Raw genomic sequence first — 12324 nt, forward strand, 5'->3', positions numbered from 1 at the left:
GTCTTGGGCCAGGTGCACCTCAGTCCTAAAAGTAACGTCTTTGCATTTCGTCATGGTAAAGAGGTCTTGTACAGCAGATTTACCCAATGCAATATGTCATTTGATCTCTTGACTGTTGCTTTCATGAATATTGATTGTGGATCCAAGCAAGAGGAAATCCACGACAACTTCAATCTTTTCTCCATTTATCACGATGTTATTGGTGCAGCTGTTGGGATTTTGATTTCTTTACATTGAGTTGTGCCAGGGGAAGCCAGCCCCTAACACATCATTACGGGTCTAGTAGGCGCAATTGTACAACGATAACAAGTAAAGATCATAGTAAAGTTACAGAGAGCACGAGAGATAGAAGTGAAGTATTGAAATGGATGGAGTCAGACACGATTCATGGTAGCATGCTCACCTCAGCCCCGCTTGGTGGTCCGTGTGGAGGGAGAGAGAGAGCTCTTTTATGCTAGCCCAGACTTTTTATATACTCTGGGGACATGCAAGCCCCCTAATTACAGGTGAGTACAAACGTCACAGAAAGGGGTTGCGCTATAGGTAATACAGTAATGAGAGGGGGTGGTCTAGGGACATACATGCAATAATAAGAGGAGGGATTGGGGGTATACATGTGATAAGATGGGCAGATAACTTTGGATGTCACAGAGCCAGTTTGGGGAGGAATAGTTTATTGTCCCCAGTAGCAGGGAGTGAGGCCTACCATATAGTCTGGTGACTAACTGCCCTAGAATTTCCATTCTCCTTAAGGCTATCCATAGTTTTGTTCTGCTCCAGATAGTGAAAGGCCTTGGCACAGTAAACACAACACAAGTAAACACCTCTCCGGATTCTCTGCTTTCAGCTGAGATCCATCTGACATCAGCAATGAGATCTTTTGTCTTCATGCACTCTTTAGGATCTGGCCTAAATTTCCAGCAGCTCCCAATCAACGTACTGTTGTTGAATGATTTTCAGCAAGATTAGACTTGCAGGTGATGTTAATGATATTGTTCTATTTCCATCTTCCGTTGGACGGCCTTTCTTTGGATTTGGTACACATATGGATCTCTCCCAGTCAGTTGGCCCAGTAACTGTCTTCCAAATTTCTTGGCACAGCCAAGAGCGTGCTGTCAGGGCTTCATCAGCATGCTGTCGAAACATTTCAAGTGGCAGTCCAGTCCCGGGAGCCTTGTTTTTGGCTTATGCCTTCAGGGCACCTAGGACTTCATTCCTTCAGTACCATTGTTCCTAGATCATACGCTACTTCTTGAAGTGGCTGAATGTCAAGTATTCTTTCCATTTTCTCTTGATGCTTCCTTGCTTCCAATATTTTGTCCATGGAATCTCTCCTAATTTCCACTCAAGGAAAGTTTGAATGTTTTCTTTAGCTCTTCCAGTTTAAGATACACTGAACGTGTTCTTCCATTTTTGGTTTTCTAACTCTAGGTCTTTGCACATTTCATTATTCCATTTGTTTGTTCTGCTCGTTGACTTCATCATTTCTTTCTTCCATTTGCCTTAGTTCCTCTATGATAAAGAGCAAATTTCAGAGTCTCTTCTGACATCCCCTTTGATCTTCTCTTTCTTCCTGTCTAGTTAATGACCCTTTGCTTCCCTCATGTTTGATGTTCTAGATGTCCTCCGACCGCTCACATAGGCTTGGTGCTGTGGTTGATTGTGGACTTGTACTGAGGCATTTGCTTTGTCTACGGTGCTGGGTGAGACGGGTGGGCAGCAAGGAGGATGGTAGAGCTGTGGGGTTCCTCTGGATAAGTAGGAAGTATGATTTCTTATGTCTTTGGCGGTGGAGGTGGGACAGGCAGGGCAGGTGGTTTTGATTTGATGGTGATTCTTGGGGAGAAATAGTTGAGAAGATCTGGGGATGAGCTATGTCAGAGAAAGGCGGAGGAAGGATAGAGAGGCAGAACTTTAGAAAGAGCTGGGAAGGGTAGGCTTCGGGGGTCAAGTGTGGGCTGCCACCCTTCAGTGCCACCCTGTGAACTTTTCATTTCGTCATCTAGGTGGAAAGAGGGAGCGCAGTGCAGTGGGTTTCCTTTCTTTCTTTTTTCCCCAAATGGTTAAATCGCTTTTATTATTATTATTATTATTTCTTTTCAGCTGTGACTTCAGGCAGGATCCAAAGAGGTGTTCTACCCCGACCTTGTCTCTGGGTTTTATGGAGACTTGCTTTACCCCTCTTTGTTAGCTTCTTAAAGTACGGCAGCAACCTTAGAAGGGCACAAGAAAGGGTGTTAAATCACTTTTGGGAAGAATTGTATAGACATCATCAAAATCAGTTCTAGTGCTCCCTCCCCCCTCCTACCTTCAGTGTTTTCTCCCCAAATCCCCTCCCCCTCCCCACCTCCCACCCCCTTCCCCAATGAGCCATTGCATCAGTTGCTGTCTCCATGTATCCACTCCTGCTATGCTTCACAAACTTGGAAGCCTGACAGAAATAATAAGAAATAAGAAAAAACCAAAGCGGCAAGACGAAAATAATACAGAGATAAAAATGTAAATAAAGTATAATAAAGAAAAGACCACCACCAATATGTAAAAGGCCAGAGAAGAAATTTCTGTCTTGGAACAGGTGAGAAATATTTCAACGTAGGGTAAATTCAGGTTGGGTCAAGAGGGAGGTCAACTGACCAAGTATCATTATACTATGGTTCAACCCACCATAATCAGGTTTAAATAATCTCTGTCTGATAGTAAAGCGGTTTGAGTCCCTCACCTGTGGCTAGAGGGGATCTGCCCGAGGCTTAATCTGACTTGATACTCTGCAGATGGATTTTGGGCTCCTGCTGTCCTCCAGAGCCTGCTACAAATTGGGTGTCCACAATTTAAGCTCAGATACTTTTTTTACTTCATCATACTTGGATTTTGTTATCATCATCTTTGGATCACATTAGCTGGTGTGCTTCTTCGATGTGGACTTAGTTGATGCCGCCCTTAGATGGCTGCTTGTTTGAATACAAGCCTTGAAGACCCCAGGCACTGTACCGATTGATAGCCAGGCACCCTCTGCTCTCTTCACCACACTTCAGCAGTGGGTTTTCTAGGGACCACTAAAAGCCCAACCGGGAAGAGCTCACCCATCCATGCAAATAACCCATTTGTGAAACACCTATCTATCACATGTTCTTTGGGGCGGGGTGGCAGCGCTGGTTCAGTGGTCGGCTTCTCTGCTTCGATGAGTTAGGCCCAGGTTGGTTCTGGTGAATGCTCCTCATGAGCAGCCCCTACGCATGTTAAAGGAGATTTCCGTGTGGCCATCTCACAGCTGCAACATCATGCGACCAGAAAGCGTGGAAGCTACACCACGCAAAGCCACACAGATTTCTGTCGTCAGAAAGCTCATAGCTTAGTGCAACCCCCAAACTCCAAGCCCACTGCCACTGGGTGACTTCCGACTATTAAGTCTACCTGCCACACAGAGTTTCCGAGGCCGGGATCTTTAGGGGTGTGGACCGCCACATCTGACTCTCTCAGTAAGGATGGGCTTTTCAGCCGCAGGCCTTGACTTTTCGGTGAGCATCGGGGCTCTTAACCACGATGTCCTTAGGGCTCCTTTCAGCCTCGTGGGGGAGGCATACATTAATAAGATCATACTATTGTTTTATTCTTGTTGTAAAATTGCAACGCTGAAAGTTCTGCGGGAAGCTGCCAGCACGGAGGCTTAGCAGTGGGCAGTGACGCCAGCTGTTTGGACAGGTGTCCCCCCCCCCCCCTCCTGCAGACACCCAGCGCAGCGAGAAGGGAGGGGGGGGCGGGTCGCCCTCTGAGAGCCTGGTTTGGGGAGCGCTCCGGAGGCCTGGAGAGGCGCTGGGGCCGCTTGCGCTCCGCAACTGACATGGCATCTCTGCGCTCCGGGGGGGGGGGGGGGCCGCGCGGGGTCGGAGGGGGCTCGGCCCAGCGCGGGGTGGGTGCTCCGCGGCTCTGGGCTGCAGTCTGAGCCGCTCGGTGGGCCCCCGGGCGCCGGGGGGGCGCTGCCTCCTCCCGGGTGTCGGCGGGCGCTGCCTCCTCCGGGACGGCGGGGGGCGCTGCCTCCTCCCAGCCGTCAGGGGGCGCTGCCTCCTCCCGGGTGTCGGCGGGCGCTGCCTCCTCCGGGACGGCGGGGGGCGCTGCCTCCTCCCGGGCGCCGGGGGGCGCTGCGGCCGTGCGGCGGGGGGCGCTGCCTCCTCCGGGACGGCGGGGGGCGCTGCGGGCCGGGCGGCTGCGGCGGCCCCGGCCGGCGCGGCGAGCGGCGCGGCGGATGGAGCGTCTGGCCGCGGCCGGCGGCGCCGCCTCCTCGTCCGGCCGGGCGCGGCGGGCCGGGGCCTTTGTGTGAGGCGGCGGCGGCGATGGTGCTCGGGGCCCCGCGGAGCCGGGTAAGCGCGGCCAGGCCCAGGGCTGCCCCGGGCCGAGGCCCGACCCCCGCCGCGGCCTTTCTCTCCCTCCCCCCGGGCGCCCTCTTGCCCGCTCCCCTCGGCCGACCCAGCCTTCCCGCCCGCGCGCCGGCCCCGGCCCGCTCTCCGGGCCGCGCCGCGCCGTGCCCCCGCCGCCTGCGGGGGGTCGCGGGTGAGCCTCCTGCCCGCGGGTGGGGGCCCGGGCTGCTCGGTGCGACCCCCTACCCCCCCCTTAGGAGTCCGGCGCCTTCTGGTGGTTGGGGACCCCTTCTCGGAAGTTCCAAGTGCCCACAGCCCCCCCGCCCCGGTTCAGGCTCCCCAGTGCCCCGACCTGCCTGCCAAAGGCCCGGGCGATGCCTGGGTGGTACCCGACCATGCCCAGGAGCTGCCTGGACCCAGGCGAAGTTGGGGATTATAGATAGAATCTCGTGAGGCAGAGGAAACGGGTCGTGTTGCTCGGGCCCGGCTACGGCCAGTCGAGGGTAAACAGCAGTGCGGTTAGCTTATCTTTTTCAGGCCGTAGGACTGGGAAGCCTGAAAACGATAAGCTAGTTGCACAGTAAAAAGTGCTATAGAGCATGCCTTTAGGAGCCTTGGCTGTACACAGCCAGCCGGCCCCTGGGTACGGAGGGCCAGCTGATGGACCACTCGGGCGGCTCCTTGAATGTCACGTGAATTTGCCCCCACTCTGACCCCCCCTCCCCAGCTACTGCCGTTCCAACTCATACCAAATCCCAAAGCAAAAACCGTGGAGTCAGTGCTGACACACACTGATCCTATATATGGTTTCTGAGGCTGTACGTTTTGGGGATTATAGATTGCCTCATCTTTCCCCCAAGGAGTGGCTGGTGGATTTGACCTTGCAGTGCAGGGCTGACCCAGAAGGTCCACCGAGGCACCTACTCACAACAGATTCTTCATTGCAGTCACCTTCACTGGCGGCCCAGTCAACTCTTTAAAGTTTTGTTCACATAGAACTCACCTAACATACAATTCCGTAGTTCAGTCACCTCAAGAAGAGCTGTATAAGAATCTTAGACTGATGTCCTCATTCTTGTATTCATCGCTATTAGCAGCTCAGAAATCATGGAAAAGGCTTGGGGTCGTTGCTTACAAGGCTTTGAATCTGCCCTTCCCCACTTCAGTCACAGCCACTCAGGTGGAAAACTTGAATGGACCTGACATTGTAAAATAGGGGTGAACCAGCATAAACCAGGACGGAAAAATCACGATGGGTGCCCTGCTAGAACATAATCTCCTTGGAAAAGAAGAGCGTGTGCACAGCCACGGAACATCGGACTCAAACAATAGTGTCCCACTCAAAGATGATGGCTCTTGATGCTGCTTTGAGTGTGTGTGGTTCTCCACAGTCCTGGCATTAATCCAGTCTCCCTTCTGGGCCTCTCATTCCAGGTCCTTGACCCCCACAGAGTTTTCCATTGTGACGATCACTTAAAAAATCCAGGTCTCATCTAATTTCACAACGTTGCCAATGACTGAGCCTGTTTGTAGTGGTTTGCAGCCCCATTTTCTCACATTAAAGTAAGCCTCAATAACTACACCCCCATTCCCACATTCCTGCACACTTAGGAATAGTTCTTGTCGGCATCGCCTGGCTTCCTTCATTAGAAACCTTTCTTAGGGCATCAAATAACTTAGTATCGGGTCTACAGAAGCAGGAACTCTGAGAAGGGAGATAAAAGAGGAATAAAACATTTAAATTGTATGAGATACCACAGTTGTCTCCTTCTTTGCTTTAGTTCTTTGTAATGTTTTAAGTTCCTTCACAGAACATAGAAGGATATTCTATGGCTCTGGGTTTTCAAAAGACCAGGATAGCCATGCAGCATAGTTAGGGAGTGAGGTGAGTTCAAGAAAGAACAAGGGACTGAAAAGGACACAGTAGTGGCAGCAAGCTAGAAGCCGGAGCGGCGCGTCCTTGCCCTTTCTTCCAGGAGCCAGCAGCCTGGTGATTGTCGTGGAGTACGTGTATGACGCTTGGCGCTGGGAGGAGAAAAACAGATTCCTTGGTGAGGTGAGAAAGCTTATACTTAGGAAGAAATCAGGAGGAGGAGAATACGAGCCAGCAGCTCTGGTACTGGAGTGCCACGTGGTGTGTCTCTGGCTGCTTCTCAGGTACCAGGCTAGCAGCTTTTTTTATTTTTAAACAGACTATTGGATTTTTACCAGGGATTTTGGATCTTGTCTTGCCAATTTCTTTTTATGCATTTGGATATTTGTAGTGAGAGAGGCCCCCCTCGCCCTTGTTTTCACTGTCCTGGTCACTGGAAGAGTAGAGTAGCTCTTCTGTTCCCCGCCCAGGGTTTGGAAACACTAAAGGCTGGAGGCACTGTCTCATGCGGGGCTCTTCACTTGAAAGGACGTTCTTAACCGTCTTGTCCTTCCGCAGATGAAACGTGCGGATACGGAGGCAACTTCGTAGGAGCTGCTAAGATGGGCATGCGGATCAAGCTGCAGAGCACCAACCACCCCAGCAACCTGCTGAAGGAGCTCAACAAGTGCCGGCTCTCGGAGACCATGTGCGATGTCACCATTGTGGTGGGGAGCCGCTCCTTCCCAGCCCACAAGGCTGTGCTGGCCTGTGCAGCGGGCTACTTCCAGAACCTCTTCCTGAACACTGGGCTTGATGCCGTCAGGACGTACGTGGTGGACTTCATCACTCCGGCCAACTTTGAGAAGATTCTGAGCTTTGTCTACACGTCAGAGCTCTTTACAGACCTGATCAATGTTGGGGTCATCTACGAAGTGGCTGAGCGTCTGGGCATGGAAGACCTCCTCCGGGCCTGTCACTCCACCTTCCCTGACCTGGAGAGCACCGCAGGGGCCAAGCCCCTGACCAGCACCAGTGAGAGCCATGCGGGTACCCTGAGTTGTACCTCCGCAGAGCCCCCCCACCCCCTTGGAGAACTCCGAGGTGGTGTGGAGCACTTGGGTCCTGATAGAACCTATGTGCCGCTCAGTGATGCTGGAGCAAGCTACAAAGAGGAAGAGAAAGTTATTGCCAGTGACACTAACCATGGCCTGCCACCGCCACCGCCACCAAAGACAGAAGACCGTGTCGAGGCCCCAGCTCCCTTCACATCCGCCCCCAGCACAGTGACCCCGCTGGGCCTGGGCACTGTCAGCATGGGCATGCAGACCAGCATGAGCTCCTGCCCGCCATACAAAGTTCAGAGCAATGGAGACTTCAGTAAAAGCAGCTTCTTCGCTGCTGACAACGCAGTAGACGTGACCACGGGGAGCAACTGCGTGAGCAACAGCGAGCTGTGCAAAGAGCCGAGCTGTGGGCAGATGGCGGAGTTCCAGCTGGAGGACCTGGGGGATGATGACTTGCAGTTCGAAGACGCCAATGAGGAGATCGGCACCGCCGAGGAGGTGATCGAGCTGAGTGATGACAGTGAGGACGAGCTGGCCTTTGGTGAGAGTGAGAGCCGGGAGAACAAGGCCATGCCCTGCCAAGTGTGCAAGAAAGTGCTGGAGCCCAACATCCAGCTGATCCGGCAGCATGCTCGTGACCATGTGGACCTGCTGACGGGCAACTGCAAGGTGTGTGAGACCCACTTCCAGGACCGAAACTCCCGCGTGACCCACGTCCTGTCCCACATTGGTATTTTCCTGTTCTCCTGCGACATGTGTGAAACCAAGTTCTTTACCCAGTGGCAGCTGACCCTCCACCGGCAGGATGGCATCTTTGAGAACAACATCATTGTCCACCCCAATGACCCACTCCCTGGAAAGCTGGGCCTCTTTGCAGGGGCGGCCTCCCCAGACTTGAAATGTGCTGCCTGCGGGAGGGGATTGGCCAAAGATTTCCACGTGGTCCGGGGCCACATCCTTGACCATCTAAACATGAAGGGCCAGGCTTGCTGCGTCTGTGACCAGCGTCATCTCAACCTCTGCAGCCTCATGTGGCACACGCTCTCCCACCTTGGCATTTCGGTCTTCTCCTGCTCCGTCTGTGCTAATAGCTTTGTGGACTGGCATCTCCTGGAGAAGCACATGGCCGTCCACCAAAGCCTGGAAGATGCCCTCTTCCGCTGCCAGCGGTGCAGCCAGAGCTTCAAGTCGGAGGCGGCCTACCGCTATCACGTCAGCCAGCACAAATGTAACAGTGTCCTGGACGTGCGGCCCGGCCTGGGCCTACAGCACTCAGCTCTTCAGAAACGGAAGCTGCCGGCTGAGGAGTTCCTGAGTGAGGAGCTAGCTCTGCCGGGCCAACCCGGCAACAGCAAGTACAGCTGCAAGGTCTGTGGCAAGAGGTTTGCCCACACCAGCGAGTTCAACTACCACCGGCGGATCCACACGGGCGAGAAGCCCTACCAGTGTAAGGTGTGCCACAAGTTCTTCCGAGGCCGCTCGACCATCAAGTGCCACCTGAAGACACACTCCGGGGCCCTCATGTACCGCTGCACCGTCTGCGGTCATTACAGCTCCACCCTCAACCTCATGAGCAAGCACGTCGGCGTGCACAAAGGCAGCCTTCCCCCGGACTTCACCATCGAGCAGACCTTCATGTACATTATCCATTCCAAAGAGGCAGAGAAGAGTCCGGACAGCTGACTGGGTCCCAGCAGAGCCAGGGGGGCCCCCGGCCCACAGGGGGCTGCCCCCGGGGGCAGCCGGGACACCGATTTCCCAATGGCTCCTGGTCCCTTCTTGGCTGAACTTAGAATTTTGCCTTGCTAAGAATTCTGTTCGGTGTTGTGTCCGAAGAAGAAACAGAAAGAAAGAGCACATGAGCTGAGTTACTGAAGCAATGACCCGACCACGCTTACCTCCATTACCAGTTCTGGCCCACCAAGGGCTGTGTGTTTGATTCCACTGAGGCGGGTTCTGGGATCCAATCAAGCAGTTGGTGGCAGCTAGATCCCATTCTCTGGCCTCTCTTAAGTTTTCGTTTACCTGATAGGTTTTATGCTGCTAAGAATCCAGCCACAGCCTCATGGACGAGAGAGATGGGGAGAGGTTTTCTCTGTAGGTATCGCTGCCAGACCTCCGGCCAGGACCACCGATCATGAGAAAGCTCTTGGAAATGGAATTTTCTAGAAAAGACCAGTCAGCAAGGCGGCTGGCCTCAGGTCCTCAGCAGGGGAAAGGTGTCAGATGAAGGTGTCTGCCTATCCTGCGGCCCTGATGTGCTAATTGAACAGTGAGAAGATCGTTTGGCAGCTGGATCCAAAGGGGGACAAAGCTTCCCACCGAGAGGAAGGGGTCAGTCCTCACCAGCCAGCAGTGGTAGCATCGGAGGACCCGAAGGGAGCTTACACTCTTCTCATTTCCAAAGAAAGATGATTTAATAGAATGTTGGCCCTGGAGGTCAGACCTTCCCATGGGGTGAGGTGGGCAGCGAGCCACTCATACAGTCTTTGTCATTTTGGCCACCTCCGTCGACTTTGTGTTTCTTGGGCAGGTGGGGGTGTCTGGGAGCAGCAGCCTTGCCTTAATCTACATCCAGTCCCCTGCCCAGGCAGGTCTGCGCCTGGCCCCTAGTGGAGGTGAGAAGGCCCCTTGGGATGGCGCGGTGGACTCTGAGCTCTGCAGGTGGCAGGGCCTGAGTCACTGGCAGTGGTATGTAGTGGAGTGTGAGTCTTGACTGTCTGAATCCGGTGACACTGTTGTTTACTTTGTGCTAACAGGGCCCGCGCTTTGGCAACTCCCATTTGACCTTCTGGAATTGATGCTGATCTGTCAGTGCGTCACCTCCAGGGGGCGTTGTCTGAGGGCTGCTGGTTCCGATTGCCCTTGGTGGGTGGAGGACCAGGCCAGGCGGTTTCCTGTGGGGCTGGTTGACTCTCTGCTTCAATGATATGAAAGGGCTCTTGCTCAAAGAAGGCTTAGGGGAGAGGGCTCTCAGACCTTGTGTATTCACAAGGTGGCTCCTCAGTACCTCATACTACCTCACCCTGCTCACGTGAGCTCTGGGAGCCCCTGGCCTCCACCCTGACACTGCCCCAGTTGGCTGGGCGCCAGCAGCACCAGGCTGTTTTCACAAGCAAGGGATTGTCACGGAATGCACAGAGCCTTTCTGAACACAAATATTTATTTATTTTTGTTTTTGTATGCAGAATTCCCAGCATCTTTTTGAGAGACCAGATTTTTAGGAAAACGAGTTTCTCCCTGGCAAGTAGCCATATTCCAGGCAGCTGCGCTGTGCAGCGATTTGGGGGGCAGGAGTCATGTCAAGACCGGGAAGGGAGAACATGTCAAGCCTTTTCAACAAGCAGATTCTTTCCCGATGGGCTTGAGCAGAGTAAACCCAGGGAACACGGTAGGCAGTGGACATGGGGGTCCAAGAAGTTGGGACCAAGAGCAGGGGTCCAGTTAGAGTCCCAGGTCTCTCATCCCCTTGTTACCAGCCCTGTGAAGCAGTAGACCAGGGACGGAGCTGAGGGGATCATGTCTCGTGAAGAACTGATCTGCACCTTTTATATCTTTCTAAACTTGTTGGATATCCCCTTGAGACATTTTCGTCAGGACAGCATGGTGGGCATGTTGACTGGCTTCCCCCTACTGGCTCTCGGGAATCTTAAGAAGGCAAATGTGTGACAGATTGTGGTGTCCCCGCTGGCTTCTGCAGGCCTGGGTGATCCCTCCTCGGCTGTGGGGTGAAGGCAAGATTTTAGACTGGCCGGGTGTGAGAGAGGTGATACTTACCTGCAAAATATGCTGGAGAAATCTTTTTTTTAACAGAGGCCTCTTGGATGCTGGGTGCTCTGTATACTTAGCCTGGAACTGTGAAGTTTTCCCGTTAGTCGGTAAACCAAAAAGCAAATCCTCGAAACACTACAGACTGGGTCCCCTGGTCCCCTGTAGGTTAAGGGGTTGATCAGTTGTTCCCAGTCCAACATGTAGCAGGATCCGGAGTCCACAAAGCTCAGTGACCAAACGCTGCCCCTCTTGTGCTCCTCCTCATCACCCCTGGACGCCCCCTGGGTGTCACTTTGACGCCCCCTGCCTCTAGCGCTCCCTCTTCCCAACCGTCTTACTTGAAACATTGCGGTGGCAGAGGGCGTGCTAGGATACTTGGTGAAGGTAAATGTTTGCTTTATTGTGAGTGCTTTTCCAGCCTTCTGTCCGTTTGGGTGTATGTACCCCTTGGCTCCTGGAGGGGAGTTCGGCACTGTCTGGTGCAGTTGGGTCTGGGGCTTCTCTTTGACCCTCCCAAGTCCTTTCTCTGCCCTTCCCCTTTCTCTTGTTCTGTACTCAGGGCTGGCTGCGTCATTGGCAGAGCCCCTTGTTCAAAAGCAGCTAAGAACCTCAAGATGGAGACTGTAGATCGTGCAACCAAGCATGGGGCCTGCCTGCTTCTTTCCTGAGGGCCAGGGGTTGTTTGTGTGGGGCTCTGGGGTAACTGGAGGAGGCTGTGAGTAGCCAAGAGAAGGGGATCAGTATCCCAGCATTCCTTCCACTCAATCACCGCTCACTGGTGCCCAAACTGGGAAGCTAACTGGTGCCCAAACTGTCCCCTAATACTTGGTCCTAAGTTTTAAGACCCTTGGAGTCTGCAGATCATGGCTAGTTGGGAATTAAAGAGGTGGGTGTTGGGCGGCCTAGGGGCCCTAAGAACAAGGCAATGGGTAAGAGTTCTTGCTGGCTCTATTTCTGATCAGCATCGCCTTGTCCCCAGGACAAGCCTTGAGGCTTAAATACCTTCTCTCCAGTTGGGTTTTTGCTACTGATCACTACACCCCCCCCCCCCCTGCCCCAAGGTGGTCTCTGGCCTCTGCTGTGCCCTGCTGCTCCAGACGCCTCAACTCTGGAACTAAATGAAAATCTCTCTCTAGATGGGCACACTGGCTTTGTCGGCCTGGAGTGGGTGTGGGGAGAGCTCTGTGCCCATCTGGGAACCCTCCCCTGCCTCGTCCCCCGCCCCACCCAGAAAGTCAGGAAGCAGGAGACCCAGTGTTCCTTTCAATGTGATTACTCACCA

At 53.7% G+C, this 12324-nt stretch overlaps 1 protein-coding gene and 1 non-coding gene across 3 annotated transcripts; one reads left to right on the forward strand and one right to left on the reverse strand.

The window, feature by feature from the left end:
- Positions 1-2101: 2101 nt before the first annotated feature.
- Positions 2102-2226, reverse strand: LOC142452277 (small nucleolar RNA SNORA26). Its single transcript, XR_012785297.1, has one exon. It is a non-coding gene; the product is annotated as a small nucleolar RNA SNORA26 (small nucleolar RNA).
- A 2020-nt stretch (positions 2227-4246) lies between these two features.
- Positions 4247-12324, forward strand: ZBTB39 (zinc finger and BTB domain containing 39). 2 transcript variants are annotated; one of them, XM_075551443.1, is made up of 2 exons: positions 4247-4355; positions 6784-12324. In XM_075551443.1, exon 2 carries the CDS (start codon positions 6828-6830, stop codon positions 8952-8954), a length of 2127 nt encoding a protein of 708 aa, XP_075407558.1. In that variant the 5' UTR covers positions 4247-4355; positions 6784-6827; the 3' UTR covers positions 8955-12324. The 2 variants fall into 2 exon arrangements, with proteins under 2 accessions (XP_075407558.1, XP_075407559.1); XM_075551444.1 differs by lacking the exon at positions 4247-4355 and adding an exon at positions 4510-6408.

Source organism: Tenrec ecaudatus, chromosome 6 (assembly GCF_050624435.1).
Source record: "Tenrec ecaudatus isolate mTenEca1 chromosome 6, mTenEca1.hap1, whole genome shotgun sequence".
In the NCBI taxonomy this organism is placed as follows: domain Eukaryota; kingdom Metazoa; phylum Chordata; class Mammalia; order Afrosoricida; family Tenrecidae; genus Tenrec; species Tenrec ecaudatus.